Source organism: Eleutherodactylus coqui, chromosome 12 (genome assembly GCF_035609145.1).
Source record: "Eleutherodactylus coqui strain aEleCoq1 chromosome 12, aEleCoq1.hap1, whole genome shotgun sequence".
NCBI classification, from domain to species: Eukaryota; Metazoa; Chordata; class Amphibia; order Anura; family Eleutherodactylidae; genus Eleutherodactylus; species Eleutherodactylus coqui.
Window position 1 is genome coordinate 120,221,501 of NC_089848.1, and position 20,033 is coordinate 120,241,533.

General features: G+C 46.0%; 1 protein-coding gene across 3 annotated transcripts in view; it reads left to right on the forward strand.

Annotated features, from left to right (window-relative positions):
* The window catches only part of ADAM22 (ADAM metallopeptidase domain 22), a 241,515-nt gene extending 222,329 nt beyond the window's left edge, over positions 1-19,186 (forward strand). For all 3 annotated transcript variants that reach the window (XM_066585459.1, XM_066585460.1, XM_066585461.1), the window contains 2 exons: positions 9,493-9,616; positions 14,813-19,186. In XM_066585459.1, coding sequence (XP_066441556.1) covers positions 9,493-9,616; positions 14,813-14,833 — 145 coding nt within the window. In that variant the 3' untranslated portion in view covers positions 14,834-19,186. The remainder of the gene's footprint in view (positions 1-9,492; positions 9,617-14,812) is intronic.
* The last annotated feature ends 847 nt before the right edge of the window (positions 19,187-20,033 follow it).

Below are 20,033 nucleotides of genomic sequence, written 5' to 3' on the forward strand. Positions count from 1 at the left end.
GCTTGGATACAAGATGTGATGCAGGCAGGCTTAGAGGCCCTAGTACGCTGTTGTACTACCTCTAGCTTGGATACAAGATGTGATATAAGCGGGCATGGAGGCTCTAGTACCCTGTTGTACCACCTCAAGCTTGGATACAAGATGTGATACAGGTGGGCATGGAGGCACTAGTACCCTGTTGTACCGCCTCTAGCTTGGATACAAGATGTGATACGGGTGGGCATGGAGGCTCGAGTACCCTGTTGTACCGCCTCTAATTTGGATACAAGATTTGATACGGGCAGGCATGGAGGTATACAGGTACCGTGTGGTATCTTGCAGCAAGTCACTCCAAATTTGCTGTTACCGAGCCTCTAGATTGTTCAAACTTGAAAGTTTTCGAAGTTGGCACCCCAGATGGTCCCATGCATTTTCTGTTGGCAGTAATCTGGCAACCGTGCAGGCCATAGAAGTCTTATAATGTTGTGAAGGCATTCCTGTGACACCCTGCTGGAAAATGTCTCTTGGAAGCCGCCATGAGAGGAACACATGTGGCTGCAGGATGTCCTGAACATATCGCTGAGCTGTCATTGTCCCTCATACCACTACTAGGGGGAATGACTGTCATATGTAACTGTTCTCAGAAAGAGAAACAAAGTAATCTAGTAGATATGATACCTTTTAACAGCTAACAAAAAGACATGATGTTATAGCGAGCTTTTGAACCTACCTAGGCTGAGGAAGAACCCTAAATAGGTTTAAAAGCTCGCTATAACATCATGTCTTTTTGTTAGCTGTTAAAAGGTATCATATCTACTAGATTACTTTGTTTCTCTTACTGAGAACAGTTACATTTTGCTCTACTGGCAAACACCGGACCAAACTTTTTTCTTTCAACTGTCATATGTGATGGCCCCCAGACCATCAAACCAGCAGTGGAGGCAGCATGCTCCACAGCAAAGGCAGGATTAAGGCGCTTACACCTAGATTTCCAGACACGAACACGTCCGTCCTCAGTGCCCAAACTAAACCTGCATTCATTGTTGAAGACAACCCGGTTCCACTCCATATCAGTCCAGTTTCTTCTTTCACGACACCACTGCAAATGGATGCGAGTGTGGCGGGTGTCAAAGCCAGTACATGCAATGGATGCCGTGACATTAAATGGCCTTCAGCCAAGTGCCTGGAAATGGTTCTGACAGACACAGGGGTGTAACAATGATGCCACCTGTCTCTGTATTGTGGACAATGAAATAGGTAAAGCTGCATGTGCTTGTCAAACGATCCTCTATTTTTGGTCTGTCAGAGGCACCCTGAGCCCGGTCACCTTTTGTGCCCTCACACATCCACTTGTGCCAACACCTCCTAACAGTCTGGACAGATGCTCCTCTCTACTGGTGGTCTGTAGGGGGCGTCCTGAGCCTGGTCACCTTTTGTGCCCTCACACATCCACTGGTCCCAACACCTCCTAACAGTCTGGACAGATGCTCCTCTCTACTGGTGGTCTGTAGGGGGCGTCCTGAGCCCGGTCACCTTGTGTGCCCTCACACATCCACTGGTCCCAACACCTCCTAACAGTCTGGACAGATGCTCCTCTCTACTGGTGGTCTATAGGGGGCGTCCTGAGCCCGGTCACCTTGTGTGCCCTCACACATCCACTGGTCCCAACATCCACTAATAGTCTGGTCAGACGCTCCTCTCTACTGGTGCTCTGTAGGGGGTGTCCTGAGCCCGGTCACCTTGTGTGCCCTCACACATCCACTGGTCCCAACATCCCCTAACAGTCTGGTCAGACACTCCTCTCTACTGGTGGTCTGTATGGGGCGTCCTGAGCCCGGTCACCTTGTTTGCCCCATCCACTGGTCCCAACACCTCCTAACAATCTGGTCATACGCTCCTCTCTACTGGTGGTCTGTAGGGGGTGTCCTGAGCCCGGTCACCTTGTTTGCCCCATCCAGTGGTCCCAACACCTCCTAACAGTCTGGTCAGACGCTCCTCTCTACTGGTGTTCTGTAGGGGGCGTCTTGAGCCCGGTCACCTTGTGTGCCCTCACACATCCACTGGTCCCAACATCCCCTAATAGTCTGGTCAGACTCTCCTCTCTACCGGTGGTCTGTAGGGGGCGTCCTGAGCCTGGTCACCTTGTGTGCCCCCATCCACTGGTCCCAACGCCCCCTAAAAGTCTGGTCAGACGCTCCTCTCTACTGGTGGTCTGTAGGGGGCGTCCTGAGCCCGGTCACCTTGTGTGCCCTCACACATCCACTGGTCCCAACATCCCCTTTATAGTCTGGTCAGACGCTCCTCTCTACTGGTGGTCTGTAGGGGGTGTCCTGAGCCCGGTCACCTTGTGTGCTCCCATACACTGGTCCCAACACCCCCTAACAGTCTGGTCAGACGCTCCTCTCTACTAGTGTTCTGTAGGGGGCGTCTTGAGCCCGGTCACCTTGTGTGCCCTCACACATCCACTGGTCCCAACATCCCCTAATAGTCTGGTCAGACTCTCCTCTCTACCGGTGGTCTGTAGGGGGCGTCCTGAACCTGGTCACCTTGTGTGCCCCCATCCACTGGTCCCAACGCCCCCTAACAGTCTGGTCAGACGCTCCTCTCTACTGGTGGTCTGTAGGGGGCGTCCTGAGCCCGGTCACCTTGTGTGCCCTCACACATCCACTGGTCCCAACATCCCCTAATAGTCTGGTCAGACGCTCCTCTCTACTGGTGGTCTGTAGGGGGTGTCCTGAGCCCGGTCACCTTGTGTGCCCTCACATATTCACCTGTCCCAAGATCAAAAAACAAAGGGCCACGGCACTCAGAGGACCCCTGCAGAAAAATTACTTATAGGGGCGGAGACAAAAAGGACCGCAACTGGTCCAAACAAATGCAGAGCCAACTTCGGTGCTATGGACAAATGCCCCCTTGGATATATGGAGAAAAAGTAGCAGAGAAGTGGAAGCATAAGATGATGCAAGTGAAAAAAACTTCTTTAGTTAAAGGAACATTTTATTGTTTCAAAGTTTAAAAAGGCAACGTGTCAACCTCCACGAGGTCTTTATCAAGCCAAATAACAGAAGAAACAAGGTGTGCTGTCCATGTGCCTTTAACTAAAGACGTTTTTTTTAACTTGCATCATCTTATGCTGCCACTTCTCTGCTACTTTTTCTCCATATTCACCTGTCCCAAATCCTCCTAACAGTCTGGTCAGACGCTCCTCTCTACTGGTGGTCTGTAGGGGGCGTCCTGATCACCTTGTGGCCCTCACGCATCCACTGGTCCCAACACCTCATAACAATCTGGTCACAACGGCCCGGTGGGGGACAATTCATCGATACGACCATCCAGCTACTCACACCCCAATAATGTGCCCCTCTCAGACTCTGGTAACGGGGTGAAATCTCTTCTCTGCATCGTAGAGGCGTCTAGTGGCCAACAGGCTCTACAAGTGGAAGAAGAGGTCACTACACACAAGGAGCCTCCGAGAGCCTCTTATAGGCCAACGGGGGAACCACTTTTAGGGCCTCCTGTGACAATACTGTCCATCTAATCACCACAACTCTCATAATTTACAGATTGGCCTGAGATGGAAGTGCATGCCGAGTTTTGAAGCAAAATGACAACTCCTTCTAGGCGCTTGATATTTTTTGACAAAGAGTGTACACTAGCCTCCCAAAAGTAATTGGCCACCTGAGCCAGAATCATAAGTATTTATTTCCCTATGTTAATACTTAGTGGGGCTCCTTTGACCCTAATGACATTGGATGCTCTCCGTGATATACTTTCTACTAACATCTGATACACTTTAGTTGGTATTTCTCTCTATTCATCCTGCAAATGTCTGGCAAGTTCTCTGATATTTCTTGAGCTGAAGTTCTGCTTCGTCCCAGAGATGTTTAGTCGGTTTAGGTCGGGATGCTGTGCTGCCAGACTAATCGTGGAACATCCATATCTGCAAACCAATGTAAACGTTGGATTTGTGACAAGGCGCGTTGTCTTGTTAGAAGTATGGCCGACCATTCCCAGAGTATTACCACATTGTCAGCAGCACATTGTCTAGTATGTCAGGGTACACCTCCATGTTCATGGTTCAACGGACCGAGACCATGCCACATAGAAAATCCCCATAACCTACTTAAGTGTTGGCACAACGCACTCTTGCAAAAGGCATTCCCAATAAAAAGAGGTAGGATGAGCACCACCCAATAAATCAAGTGGGGTGCAACCAGAAAGCGTCTGACAACAATAATAACTCCAAACAGTAAGCAGACCCAATAAAAGTATAAACATCCTTGTATGAAAATTTGAAGAAAACTTTATTGCATAATATTACAAAAACATAAAAAATCTAAACAATTAAAACAAAAGTGAAGCCTAAGAATAATTGTGATAAGCAGCAATACTGTTGTTGGGATGGCAGTGACATATTACTGGACAGTTCATATACAGATGGCTTAACAACAATACCCATCCATGGTATCCCGCTAGTGAGCCCAGAGCGTGCCGCTCACCAGGGAACCGTTGGTCAAACCTACAATCATGTTTTTATACCACAACTCTCAATTGCTTAGGACATTGGAGTAAAATGTGTCCCGGCACCTCACCACATCACGGCGCAAAACAAGTAGTGCGAGTACAGAAAGCTCCCTTCAAGGTCACATACACCCATATCTTGGTACATGCACATCATGCATGCACCACCAGTGACTCGCTGCAAAGTACATGGTATATAGGGAATCCATTATACTGCACCCCTCAGGAATAATCCGGGTCAATGCACCCATAACCCCATAAATGTGCCCCGCACAATATGAAGGTATGGACCAAGAGCGTGCACACATTGTGTCTTTATAAGCATCGCAACAATCCGCACTCCGGCCGTTGCTTCTCAGCGGCACACGTGGAAAACAGCTCCAATCCATGTAAAGACATCCCCACACAAGATTCTTCTGAACTTCATTGCATATTAGCAATATCACAAGTCATGCAAAAGAAAACGCAGCATGTCCTGCATCGGGGCGCATTGCTCATGAAAATAGCATATAATTAGCTTAACTGCCCTTTAAAATTACTGGGAGCGTGCTTGGGTGTTGTACAAATACACAAGGCATGCACACAAAAAAATAGGTAAAATATGCAGCATACATATGTTTATGACTGTCAGAAGCCGGCATAAGACGGAACAGAAAAACAGACAATGAAAAGCTTGATGTGAACGCTGTCCGTCCCCCTTCCCATAGTAGAGGCTGCAGTCTGTATCACTCAGCTGCCCGGTGCGGAGCGCCATCAGGAGGGCTATTGTGAAAAAATACATTGAGATGATAAACTGCTTAAAGGGCTTCTGTCACTAAAAATGAAAAATGCTCTACTTATCTATTCATCCACCATCAGTCTACTTACTAGATCTTCACCTCCCTTATCTTCTCCTGTAGTCCTGGGGGGGGGGGGGGGGGGTCACTTCACCTCCAGCTGCCTGATTCTGCTCCTTCCTGTGAGGTTACCTTATGTTAGGTTGGCAGTCTGCCAATGTACCTTATGTCACAGCTCACAGGAAAGCAGGGAGACTGCCTATCTTCTTCAGAGATTGCTCATGCCAGCTGTCTCTGAAATAGATTACAATTCCTTCCTAGGCAGTGAAGCTACAGCACAGGGATGTGACCTTCACTGATCCAGCAGGAAGGAGTTTGTGATAAAGCAGCCTTCATAACAAGCTGGGCCCAGCCTGCAGTGAGCTGACCTGGGGCACTGGAGAAGCTCAACCAGGAGAAGATGTGATAAGGAGACAGACAGGGAAGGAATAGGTAAGTTTAGATAATTTTTTTTTTAATGACAAAACCCCTTTAAAGTGACCCCATTGTTCCAAGACCCCTTAGTGCATTCAGAGATGCTGAGTAACATGCGTATTTGGGGTGTTTTCCCTTCTGTCCTCCGGGGTCTGTGTGTTTTCTTTCTCCTTTCTTGCTGAGTCGGTTTCATTTATTCCAGTTTCTTTCCTGTTCCGATTCGTTTTTAATAGATCCTTTTTAGCTCTAATTCCCCACCTGCGGCTGCGCAATGATTTAATGGATCCGTTAAACAGAAGCCCAAATGGAATAATTTCCACTTGTGTCCGTCGCCCTCTGGGTATAATAGAGAAACAAAAATGGAAAACTGCTTTGCATCCAGACTTTTTTTTTTGCCCTGCACTTTATTTTTTTTTTCGTTTTGGTGTCGAAAAAAATGGAAATCAGACTGAATAGACGTAAACTGAAACAAAATAAGTTCCATAGAGACCAAAGGGAATGTTTTTTTCTGTTTTTCTGCTCTTTGGATGGGACAGAAAAAGAGAATATTAAACACTGCTGTGAACTCCCAAATAGATCAGTTCAAAAATACAAGAAAAACTCCAAAAATACTGGAAACTCTGAAACAGACCTCAGTGGAGCCTTTACTACGTAGGTTTTTGTTATGTAGGATTGCATTTACATTAACAGTAGATGGTGCTGCAGATGGTGTTCCATCTTCCCATTTGCATGGAGGCGGTCCATCACAGAACAGATTTGGGACAGCATCATAGCTTCCATTATGAATGAAGGTCTTGACTCGAGTGTGAATAGAGCCTTAGCGTATTAAAACCCCAACATAGAGTTGACTGTGACTTATACAACAAAGCCTCTTTGTAAAGAATCATAGTAAAGAATAGTATCATGCTTACTTGTTTGCAAAAGTGTGTTCCACGGAGCCGCAGGAACATGGTCGGTACAAATAGAGATCATAGAACTGAAAACCTGGCCTGGATGAAGGGCTGGTCTTTTGGAGAGGTTTCACTTTTCATTATGGCTTTGGACAGGTTGGGGTTCCTCAGTGAGGTATCTAGCTGGTTTCCTGTTCAGTTTGTTCTAGGGATGGTCAAAAAATCCAGCACAGAAAAATCTGGTCCAGACTGGCGAAGTTCTTCTCAAAGAGGCGAGGAATTTCAGTGTTTACAAATAATGATAAATCTGTTTGACAGTTCTACAAATTACCCAGAATTAGTGAGCACGACTATTGTAAAAATATTCAACAAAACAACACATTTTTGATTCAACTGTTCTTATTTACCATGGAGAACTCTTTAGTATTGTTCATGGCTTTAGAAACGGTGGCATGAGGTCCAAGAGTGGTTGAGCAACTTACTTTGTGTGGTGTTCGTGCTGTCAGAACCAATGAGAACGGCCTAGAGCAGGCCAAACTTTCGAAGTCTATTAGGTGATCTAGAGACCAGGGAAAGGCACATAGGGTGCAGAGGTCTACTGCAATTGTATCACAGACCGCATCTTCAGATGCCACCATAATAATAGCAACCACAATTACTTGCATTTGCTCCACTTCCATGGCTTCTGCATTCATGACCATGCTGCTACACTCCTCTGCTCTGCTCAGTATGAATTAGCCAAGTTTGTGAGACCCACATCAGGTCATAAATCCATACTTCCCAACCATCCAGTATTTCCAGGGAACATCCTATAAAATGGAACTCAGATGGGGTGGGGAGTATGCAAATTTACCAGAAATTGGGTGTTTCTTGATGGTTTATGGGTATTCCCAGGGAGATCAGGGTAGGGCTTAAAACACTCCAGATAGGGATTCAAATGTTGGGAGCTACGTTCATAGCACTGATCAAGTCTATAAAGAGTTTCTATATACAGTAATCCGACATAAGTATTTTAATGGAATAGTCACTGACATGCAAAGCTATGAGGAAGCGGCTTTCTTAAGTCAGACTTAGAAAGTGGTTTTATTCATCTATAATGCTCCCTTTACCCTAGGCGTAGGGTGGCTTTACACAGGACATTAAATCCCTCAACTGAACAGTCTCTCTGCTCTTCCAAAGAATACTCACTCGTACTAATTTACGTTTAGTGGAATCGGCACCCAATGAGCGTTCGTTGTGAAGAGGGTCGAAATTTCAAATGCACACCCTCTAATTAGTTGCCAACCAGTGAACAACAATCGCTCCGTGTAAAAACCCACAAATAAGACGGTCACACGCTTTAGGGACTATTTCAAGTGACTATTCAACTAGTTTTCCCGTGTAAAGCCGCCCTTAGTGATGTTCACAGCTGCTTGGTTGACTCCATGACCAAGATGTACAGATAAACTGGAGATTAGACGACGGCATTCTTGTCAGCATTGCAAATAATTAACACTTTCACCAGAAGATGACGATGTTTTCATTATTCTGTATTACATTTGGATAGATGGCATCGGCTGCTGGAGGTTCACACAACAATCCTCGCTCTAAGACTGCTGAATACATCTAATTTACACAGCCCACGGGGCTTCTTGTAATCTAGGCCGGGCTTCCCTGGAACACAATGTTTACATCTGTCACTAGGGAGCGTGTTAATTTACTATTCCTGCTTGGATAAGCAGTGGTCAGATATGGGCCACAATATAGCGCCGAACAAGATGTATAAAACAATGTACATCCCCTCCATCTCTTACGCCAAGCTTTTTTTGAGGTAGGAATGGAAGTGAAGGGTTTATAAGGGTGACAGAAAATTGCAGGAAATCCCTTCGTGGCAATAATTTCGGGAACCACTAACCTGCCATCATTCTGATGTCCATTGTGCTGCCTTAGCCAAGATAAGCAAGCTTTGACTCTGACAATAAAAAAAATCTATAGAGACGTGACAAAAATGTGCAGGGAATTCCTCCATGGCAATATCATTGGAGGCCAGTGATTCCTTATGGTATTGCTATGGAGGGATTTCCTGCAAAGATTTGTATTGTTGTCTGTATTGTTGCTTATCTTGGCTCAGGCAGCACACCAGACCTCACAGTCATTGGAGGCCAGTGTTTCCCAGTGATTCAGAGGTTTGTCGTGCTGCCTGAGCCAAGATAAGCAAACTTTGACTCGGACAATATAAAGATGATTATAGACAACTGGCACAGAACAGAGTGAGTGGGCAACATTATCTGCGTCACAGACCATCTCCACTCACAGACGTCTTTGATTCTGCTGTAATTCATGCTGTACAAGAAGGTCCGCTCACTGGATTCTCACCTGCAGATGCCACCGGATATCATTCTTTTTTCTTCCATTTTACCTTGAATATAAGATTCTAGATGACGAAGCAGGTATAACGTCTGTCGCTGCTGCAGCCATAATGTCACAACTCACCAGAAAGCATCATCCGCAGGGATAATAGTGCACAGGAAAAATGATGTGGTAACCATTATCAGCCAATCACAGGCTTGCTTTCTAGAATTGTCATAAAATCTAACATCTTGATTAAGAGGACATCATTTCCTGTACATTTATGGGATATTTTGGGATTATCCACATTCAAATGACCTTATTATTCTGTAGGGTATAGAAGTAAGTATTGTAGCTGTTGGAGAAGGAAACCAGAAACCAAAAAGACAAGGAAATGGCATAAAAAGGGGAATAAAGTAACAGAAGGACGGAAAATAAAGTCATCTGAATGGTGGAAACTCTTTAATGTCCCCCGGTAATGTTATCCTGTAATGTCACTGCTTATTCTGTGCTTCTTCTAACAGAACATTGTCACCCGCCAAGTCTCCATCCTCATCTACAGGATCCATTGCTTCTAGCAGAAAATACCCGTACCCGATGCCACCGCTTCCCGATGAAGAGAAGAAACCAAGCAGACAGAGTGCACGGGTAGGCAGCTAAAGGGAAGGAAGGCCGCCGGAGATTAAATGGTTGATAATAAGATTTTGTACTGATAAGCCTTTAGTGTATTACAATACAGGAACCTTCAGATGTGCCAAATTAAAGGGGTTGTCCAGTTGTAGACTATCGATGGCCTATCCTCAGAATAGGCCATCAATAGTAGATTGCTTAGGGTCTGCCACACAAGACCCTTGCTGATCAGCTGTTTGCCTGGCTATTGTGCTCATTCACTGATCTATTTTCTGCAGGAAGCAGACAGCTCCTTTTCCACTGAAGTGGCCAAGCTTGGTATTACTGACAGAATTCCCATTCACTTCAATGGGAACTTTGTTTAATACTAACCTCACTCATTGTAAAGCAATCAAGCACCTAGAAATTGTCAGAATTGAAAGAAACTTTCTCTGTGTGATTGTAACGTTGATATAAGTAAGTGATTACAATATCAGAGCAAAAGGAGTATTTCGTGCATCGGGAATTGTCCGGATGCCTTGGGGTAGAGCATTCCAGAGGATGGGTGCTGCTCTGGTGAAGTCCTGGAGGCGAGCATGAGAGGTTCGTATTACAGGGGTGTTTAGTCTGAGGGTGTTAGCCGATCGGAGTGAGCGGGCTGGGTGGTATACTGACAGTAGGGAGGCGATGTATGGTGGCGCAGCGCCATGCAGAGCTTTGTGAGTGAGGTAGAGGAGTTTACATTTAGTTCTGCAGTGGATGGGCAGCCAATGCAGCGACTGGCATAATGCAGAGGCGTCTGAATAACGACTGGATAGAAAAATGAGTCTAGCTGCTGCATTTAGTATGGATTGGAGTGGAGCGAGTCTAGTGTGGGGGAGGCCGATGAGTAGCGAGTTACAGTAGTCAAGCCGGGAGTGGTTGAGGGCGACCACGAGTGTCTTTAGCGTGTCCGTGGTCAGGAACGGACGTATTTTAGCAATATTTCTGAGGTGCATGTGGATACAAGATGTGATACCAGCGGGCATGGAAGCATACAGATTCCATTTGGCATCCAGCGGCTTTTCACTCCATATTTCCTGTAACTGAGCCTCTACATCGTACGAGCTCATAGGCTGTCAAAGTTGGGGCCCCAGATAGTCCCATACATGTTCTGCTGGGGATAAATCTGGCAACCGGACAGCCACGGAAGTGTGACAATGATGTAGAGGCATTCCTGTGACACTCTTACTACGTGTGGCCAAGCATTATCCTGTTGGAAAATGGTGTCTGGAATCCCTGCCATGAGAGGAACACATGTGGCTGCAGGATGTCCTGAACATATCGCTGAGTTGTCATTGTCCCTCATATCATTACTTGGGGTGATTGACTGGTATGTGATGTCCCCCTAAACCAGCAAACCAGCAGGGGGCAGTGTGCCGCTCCACAGCAAAGGCAGGATTGAGGCACTCACCCCGAGGTCTCCAGACTCGAACACAGCCGTCATCAGTGCCGAAACTAAACCTGGATTCATCGTTGAAGCCACCCTGATTCCACTGTAGTATCCAATTTTATTGTTCACAACACCACTGCAAACGGAGGTGACAGTGGGTGGGAGTCAAAGGCAGTACATGTAATGGGTGCTGTGAGACCAAATATCCTTCAGCCAAGCGCCTGGAAATGTTTCTGGCAGACAAAGGGGCTTGTAACAATGGTGGCACCTGTTTCTGAATTGGAGTTGCAGTTGGAGCTGCTTGTGCTTGTCGAATGAACTGATGCTCCTCTCTACTGGTGGTCTGTAGGGGGCGTCCTGAGCCCGGTGACCTTGTGTGCCCTCACACATCCACTGGTCCCAACACCTCCTAAAAGTCTGGTCAGGCGCTCCTCTCTACTGGTGGTCTGTTGAGGGCGTCCTAACCCCGGTCACCTTGTGTGCCCTCACGCATTCACTGGTCCCAATGCCTCCTAACAGTCTGGTCAGATGCTCCTCTCTACTGGTTGTCTGTAGGGGGCGTCCTGAGCCCGGTTGCCTTGTGTCCCCTCACACATCCACTGGTCCCAACACCTCCTAACAGTCTGGTCAGATGCTCCTCTCTACTGGTGGTCTGTTGAGGGCATCCTGAGCCCGGTCACTTTGTGTGCCCTCACGCATCCACTGGTCCCAATGCCTCCTAACAGTCTGGTCAGATGCTCCTCTCTACTGGTTGTCTGTAGGGGGGCGTCCTGAGCCCGGTCACCTTGTGTGCCCTCACACATCCACTGGTCTCAACACCTCCTAACAGTCTGGTCAGGCGCTCCTCTCTACTGGTGGTCTGTTGAGGGCGTCCTGAGCCCGGTCACTTTGTGTGTCCTCACGCATCCACTGGTCCCAATGCCTCCTAACAGTCTGGTCAGATGCTCCTCTCTACTGGTTGTCTGTAGGGGGGCGTCCTGAGCCCGGTCACCTTGTGTGCCCTCACACATCCACTGGTCTCAACACCTCCTAACAGTCTGGTCAGACGCTCCTCTCTACTGGTGGTCGGTAGGGGGCGTCCTGAGCCCGATCACCTTGTTTGCCCCATCCACTGGTCCCAATGCCTCCTAACAGTCTGGTCAGATGCTCCTCTCTACTGGTGGTCTGTTGAGGGCGTCCTGAGCCCGGTCACCTTGTGTGCCCTCATGCATCCACTGGTCCCAACGCCTCCTAACAGTCTGGTCAGAAAGGCCCAGTTAGTAGCCAGTTCAACAATACAACCATCCAGCTTGACGCATTCCAATAATGTGCCCCCTCTTAAACTCTGTTAACTGGGTGAAGTTGCTTTGATTGTGTCGTAGAGGCATCTAGCGGTCTAGGAGCTCTACACAAGCAGTTTCTGGAAGCCTTTTTATAAGTCAAAGATGAAACCCCTCGAAAGACCTCAGGTATCCAGATTGTTCTTTTACTGACGCCACAACTCTAGTCATTTACATATCTGCCTAAGATGTATCTGCATTCTGAGTTTTGCAGTAAAATGACAACACCTTTTAGGTGCTTGATTTTTTTGACAATGAGTGCAGATCGGTGTACACAACACTGGCCTAGTGATCAGCTGATCAGCGGGGATTCCGAGCAGGAGACCCCACTGATCTATTAATGGCCTATCCTGAGGCTAGGACTTCAATGGTTTACAAATGGGCAAATGCATTGTTCCAGAAAGAGTCTTAAAACCAAGGCTGTGGAGTCGGTAAGCCAAACTTCTGATTTCTGTTTTTCGACACTCTGGCTCCAGCTCTGACTTTGTAGTAAAACGATAGCATCAAACTTAATATATTATTATATGATATTTTTATTTTGAAGCCATCAGAGCGTGATGTGGTTGTTACCGTAGATACCCAGATAACTGGAGAAAAACTTTTCCTACCTCTTGTGCCTCGTCAGCACCTGGTCTCCCTTTATCTCATTATTAAGAGCCATTTTCATCCTTGCTGATAATGCCACCACTCAACATTGGCACCCCACGGTCCTTCAGTATTTACCCATTCGGCAAAGTTTACCTTGGCACTATTGTAACCCAGTTCCATTCACTTTGAGCTCCGTGAACCATTCATATATCTGATGGGCGGGGCTACTAGGAGTGGGATCCCCATCAAATAAGACATTGATCGTCCTAAGCAAAAACTAAGCCATGGATATTAGAAGCAATGCTACTCTTTAGGTACGCTACTACCTTTTTAAAAGAAGGCAACTATCAGCAGGTTCATTTGCAGGAGCACTGCCAAAGTAAAGGCTGATTTAGACACGAGAATCGCTCAAAAGAATCTTTTGACCGATTCTCGTTCTGTCTAAATGCAGGAACATCACGCAGTTTTCGTGCTAAAGTCATTGATCGCTGAATTCTAGCTTGCTAGAATTGAGCAATCAGCTGTTATGAGCGGAGCAGGCTGTAATCAGCCGGCTGCACTGATACGATTCTCTGTGCTTGTGTCCTGCTGTGAATTCACAGTGGGGCACAGGCTGTAAGCCCAGAGAACACTACAGCTGTTTGCATATGCAAAACAGCTGTAGTGTTCGGCGAGAGATAGCCGTGGTGTCCCGCTCCGCCTGCATAGCTCTATAGTAGCTAATTAGCTACAATAAAGTATGCAAAGATGATCGCTCAAAACTGTCGTTTGAGCGATTTTTGAGCGATCATCTGTCAGTGTAAATGGGGTATAAGGCTGATACAACAAATCTTTGGGGCCACGGTTCTTTATATCTCCTCAGTGATCCCCTTATAGTACTAGTATATCTCTAAAGAAGTCATACTAGTACTACACAATAATAGTGATTACAGTGCATTTACTGTAATGCCAGTGATCACAGGTGATGTCTTCTCATTGTTGTTCTCTCTCCCTTTTATTCTCTATCTGGGCCCAACCACCATGATGACTTCTCTTGGCCACAACTTCTATCTGCAGAAATTCATACACAGACATTGTTTCCTTGCTTTTCCAGCATCCTCTCTATGTTTTCCACACGTCTGCACAATCTCGCTGTCCATAGTGTCCAAGATCTTACTAAAGCTCCAACATAGTAAATGTAGCTTTTTGTGCCCTCCACACAACTAAAGTGCTCAATTTTATGCCCCCGTACATCATAAATGTGCTTTTCCTGCCCTGTGACTAATGATACTATTTTTCATATTCCCATAATAGATAATGCTCCCTCTTCTGCCCCCGTAAAAAGACTACATACACATCTGCTTCACTCCCCAAGCCACTCCTTCTTTCCAGGTAGTGTAGTGCTGCTACTTGTATGTGCCCACGCTGGCTTAACCCTGGCCTCCAAATCCCATGCCTATTAACAGTGCTATCCTACCTGGATGGAAGGAGCAGTCCAGAGCCATTATGGGAACAAAACAGGTGAGTGTGTTTATAGAATATATGCATTTTTCAAATGACCAAAAAAGAGGCATGGCTGCTTCTCAGCAGTTTTGCCGATCTGTTGAGAACCGGTGTTGTGGTCCTCCCTCAGCCCACCGCAGATTGGGCAGCTAGGGGCTCCCCTGAATAGCGGATATCGCTGGGACTGGAGCCAGTTCTAAACTGCTCCAAAGTGGCCCTGCTCAGGATCGTTAGCTGCCTCCCATTCTGAAGTCTGTCCCTATGAAGATGCCATATTGTATTCTGGCCATGTTGCTCTTAAATGGAAAGTTATAATATAAAGCTGTGATTGGTGGGGTGAAGGAGGCTGACTATTGGGGCCCCCCCATAACTCATACCTGTCCGTAACCTTTGACCATTTTTTTTAAATTACAGCTGTGGGAAACCTCCATCTAGATGAAAACCACTTATCTGTTGTGGATCCTACGGAGATGACACTGTACCTGCACTCATTCATCACCAATACTGAAGGACCATTGTTGTTTACAGAGACCTTTGCCTTGATGAAGAGGCTCTCACTACCAATTATATTTTCCCATTCCCGAGGATTGAAGACTGAACCTTAATTCAAAAGGCGGGGAGAGGAAGAAAAGCCCAACGTTAATGGTCTCGGGAGGCGTTTTATGCATGATAGATATCATTTTTGATGCCAGGTATAGATCTCACATCTGCAGAACAGAACTCTAAATTTCTGAGAGCATTACTCATCCATCGTTTACCACCAGAGTCCACGGAAACCATTCTTAGCTTCCATGCACGATGGCCCAAGGGGTCACTTCTGTTCGATGCATGCACATATAACAATTTTTCCACTTGCTATAGGTACATTGTTCTGTAGGTAAGCATGGAACCATAGACGATAATGATGCTTTTTTTCTTTTTAATTTAAAAAAAAAAGCCAAAATTTTGCCTAAATTACAACATTTATAACCACACATTTTGTACATATGTACATTTTAAATTGTAAAAAAGAAACAAATATTAGGTATAGTACATTATTTTGTGAAACGCTTCATGAGACGTGAGCACACTGTTAGTTTTACACCAGGACGGTCTAGAGATGTAACACAATACAAAAATATAGAGTACTGATATTGTAGAAAAGACGGGGCAACCAATGCAACTCCAACTGTGGTGGAACCTGCAAGGCCCCTCACATACTAAGTACCTCCCCTTCCCTCCACAGCGGATAGAGAGCCACAGTTTGCCTGCCCATAGACATAGATGAGGAGGAGAAGGACTATGTAGATGTTAAGATGTAGATAAAATAGAGATGTAAGCGAGAGAAGTGGCATCAACAGCCTGAATGTTTGTGCCATATGAGTATATATATATATATTTTGGAAGGAAAGTCTAAATTCATTGAGTATACGTCTAATACTTCAGGGTACGATGGGAATGTATGACCTTCCATGATGGTTCTAAGGATCTTCTTCTTTTGCATGATGGGATATGTAGATACCTCCAGTAACGGCCGATATCACACACAACACTCCGTTTTATAGAACAGAACACGTTGTGGACTCTCCGATTAATTTTCTGTAAAAAATCATCACATCTATAAAATCGAGTGTCCGGGTTTGGTCCTCCAGGGAATGAGATAATCTGGAAGGCCGCGACGTGGACATCCCTACTATAACCAGTGCTGTGCCTTTCTGATGCATCGACAGAACCTGCAGAAGCTCATCTGATACACAAGCGGCTTATTTAATAATATAGTGTTGGAGAAATACAATCCGGAACAGCCAAGGAGTCAGACCAACGACAAATAGAGGGAGGCAAGTGGTTGGGGATCATTTCAGTAGTGTACACTGAATGGCCACTTGACTAGAGACCTCCTAGTATGTTGGACCTGCTCTGGCTTTCAGAATCACAACAGCCTGTGGTGTCAACCAGGGTGTGCCAAGAATACATTCCGCACCCATTACTTCACCTCCAGCAGACTGCCATGAGGGGGTCATCAAATTCATGCTGCCTGCGCCCAACTCTGACCCTCACATCATCACAGTGCCACAGAAACGTAGATTCATCTGTCCAGGCGATATTTTTCCACTACTCAGTGATACAAATTTGTGTGTTCTGTTGCCCACTGGAGCCTCGACTCTCCGGAACCGGGCACCTGCTGTTATTGCCCATCTGTGCTGCAGAACGAGGAGTTGTGCGTTTGGACATGTTTGCACCCGGTGTTGTATTCGGCTGCTTCTGATTGTGCAGCGTCCCCTTTCACTGATGAGTTGTTTCCATCCACAGCATCCCCTTTCGCTGGATGTTTTCCTCGATCGCGCCATCCTTGGTATACTCTCCACACCATTACACGTTGGTAGTGACATCCTGACCCGGTCTCGTTGGAAGTTGCTCAGATCATTGGATTTTCCCATCCACGGAGAACTTGTCATGTGATTTTATTCTGCACTGCGGGGTCATGGATCTAACTTCCATACAATTCTGAGAGGGCCACGGGCTTTAATAAAGGGGCCATTCAGTGTAGTATTCCCTTTAAGTGACATAGCAAAAGAGGAGTTGCAGCTTATCAAAAGGTTGGATTTTAACCACTTGGGCAAATTATCTGGCATGCGCCAGAATTGTGGTGGCAGAGAGATGCAATAACTGCGACTTTTTGACCACTTACATCGGCCCCAACTCTTTTTTTTTTTTTTAATGGGCAGGACCTAGCATTAGTGGGTGTGGCCACAAGCAGCCTATCCGATTTACTATAATTTACACCAGAAACAGGTATAAACTATAGCAGAAGCCAACTCACAGCCGATGTGGTATTCAGTCTGGTGGATGGAGGATTGCGCCTCCTAATATATTTTTCGCAGTTACATTGGCGCAAACTTTACCGGTATATGAAGTGTCAGTCCCAGTAAACACGCCCCACTGTGTTCACAGCAGCGTGTATAATCCAGTCACGTACGGCCTAAAGTCTTAAAACTGCATGTCCATTTTGGTCTATGGGACGAGCTGAACCCCTAAATCATGACGCTGGTGGGAACTAATGTGGTTGCGACATTTCAGGATTTCCCAGAATTTTGGTGGGGTTATAAAAGGAGATGCTGTAACGTAAACAGCTTGGCCGCCACAACCCAATATCATAGGGGTATATATATATATATATATGGGGTATATTTGAAAATGCATATTTTGTACTTTAATCTGCTGTGGTAAAATGTACTCGTCAGGTGTGACCAGTGGGGGCCGGCGTTGGGGCTCACTGACACGGGCATGTGTGTTACGTGTATATTTCACGCACGTAAAATATGCCGTATACAGCAAATGGACATTGACATGCCCATTTGCTGCATATGTTAAATCTCCACAGTCTATATTGGCGTTTCATACGCACCAAACAGGACGAGTTGTGGGGTTTTTTTCATGCGCGTGAAATAAAAAAAAACAAAAAACCACAGGTGTAAAGAGCCCAATAGAAATCGATGGACTTTTAGCACTGCGTATCAAACAGGCAACATACGCTCATGTGAGTAAGCCCTTGTAGCCTACACTTCGGAGGAAGCCTAAAAGGGGTTCTCCAGTTGTAAACTATGCGCAGGATAGGCCATAAATGGAGCTGTGGGTTTTTTGCTGCCTGGGACCCCCCCATTAATCCTCTGTTCACCAGGCAGCACCCTTATGCCCTAGCCGATTTTTTTTTAGCAGGAAGCAGACAGCTCCATTCCCACTGCAGTGTCCAGGCTTGGTATTACAGGCAAAGTTTCAGTTGAAGTCAATGAGAACTGCACTTGCAACACCAAACCTGGCCACTGCAGTGGGAATAGAGCCATTTGCTTCCCACGGATCTACTATTAATGGCCTATCCTACACATAGGCCATCAATAGTTTACAACTAGGCAACTCCCATAAGATTTTCTGAACAGAACTGTAAATGCATTACTAGGGGATTAGGGCAGACATGACGTACATCACTCAACAGAGGGCGGCGTTGAGCTCAGGAGGAAGTGAATATGAAATCTGTGCTCCATCGCTGGCCTGGTATTACTGCGCAGTCTCATTCTAATTAATAGAGCTGAGCTACAATTTACAGTTTATGGACCCTTCAGAATTTACCATATTTCTGCCCATATTTGATGTAAAACATTTAGCAGATTTTGACTCAAGTCCTAAAAGTAGAGAAAGAGAACCAAATAAAACAAATCAGTCAAAAATATTAGACTTAGTCATTTATTAAGATAAAATGATCCAATATCACGTCTGTGAGTGTGAAAAGTATGTGAACCTTTGTTTTCAGTATCTGCTGTGACTCCTTGTGCAGCAATAACTGCATCTAGACATTCCTGCTAAGTGTTGAGGAGTCCTGAGGATCGGCCCGGAGGAACTTTAGCTCATTCCTCCGTACAAAACAGCTTCAGCTCTGCTATGTTGGGGGTTTCCTGCCATGAACAGTTCGCTTCAGGTCCTTCCACAACCTTTCCGTAGGATGAAGGTCAAAAGTTTGACTTGGACATTCCAAAACGTAACTTTCTTCTTCTTTAGCCATTCTGCTGTAGAACTTGTGCGCTTCGGGTTGTTGTCCCGATGCAGGATCCCCGTTCTCCCGCTGCAGGAGCCTCGTTCTCCTGAGATTCCGCTGGTATAATTCAGAATTAAATAGGCCCATCAATAAAAGCAAGCCATCTTGGCCCAGATGTTAAATAGGCCCATCAATAAAAGCAAGCCATCTTGGCCCAGATGCAACACAGCAGGCCCAAACCACAATACTAGCACAACTGCGGTTCATAGCTGGCAGGGGGGGGGGGGGGGGGGGGGGTCTTGTGCTATAAAGCAGTGGTTTTCTTTTTCAAAACATAACACTTCTCATATGAGCCAAAAAGTTCTATTTTGCTCTCATCCATCCACACGTTGTTTTCGTAGCCTTCTGGCCCGTCCAGGGGAGCTTTAGTAAACTGCAGAGGAGCAGCAGCTTTCTCCTTGCAATCCTGTCATGCACACCATTGTTGTTCAGTGTCCTGCTGGTGGGCTCATGAACATGAGCGAATATGAGAAAGGTCGTTAGTTGCTTAGGTTACCTTGGGCACCTTTCTAACCTCACGGACTATTTTATACGCCTTGCTCTGGGTGTGATGTTGTTGGTCGTTCACGCCAGAAGAGGGCATTCGTTTCTTCCATTAGTACACAATCTGTCTGACTGTGGCTTGGTGGAGTCCAAAGTCTGTAGAGATGGTTCTGTATAACAGTTTCCAGCCTGATGAGCATCAACAACTCTTCTTCTGAGGTCCTTAGACATCACGTTTGTTGGCGCCAATATGGTGGGAAGATCAGGGATTTATCAACCAGGTCACCCACTCACACCCGACTGTCATCCCATTGGTTGAAAACACCCAACTCTAAATTTCACCTTCAAGTAATCCGCTAATCCTAAAGGTTCACATACTTTTGCCACTTGCAGACGTGCGATATTGGATTATTTTCCTCAATAAATAAATGACCAAGTCGAAGGCTTTTGACTCATTTGTTCTCTTTATCTGCTTTTAGGATTTGTATGAAAATCTGATGTCGTTTTAGGTCAAATATACGGAAAATGCTGAAGGGTTCACAAACTTCCAAGCGCCCCTGCACATGACCCCGGGACGAAAGCAGC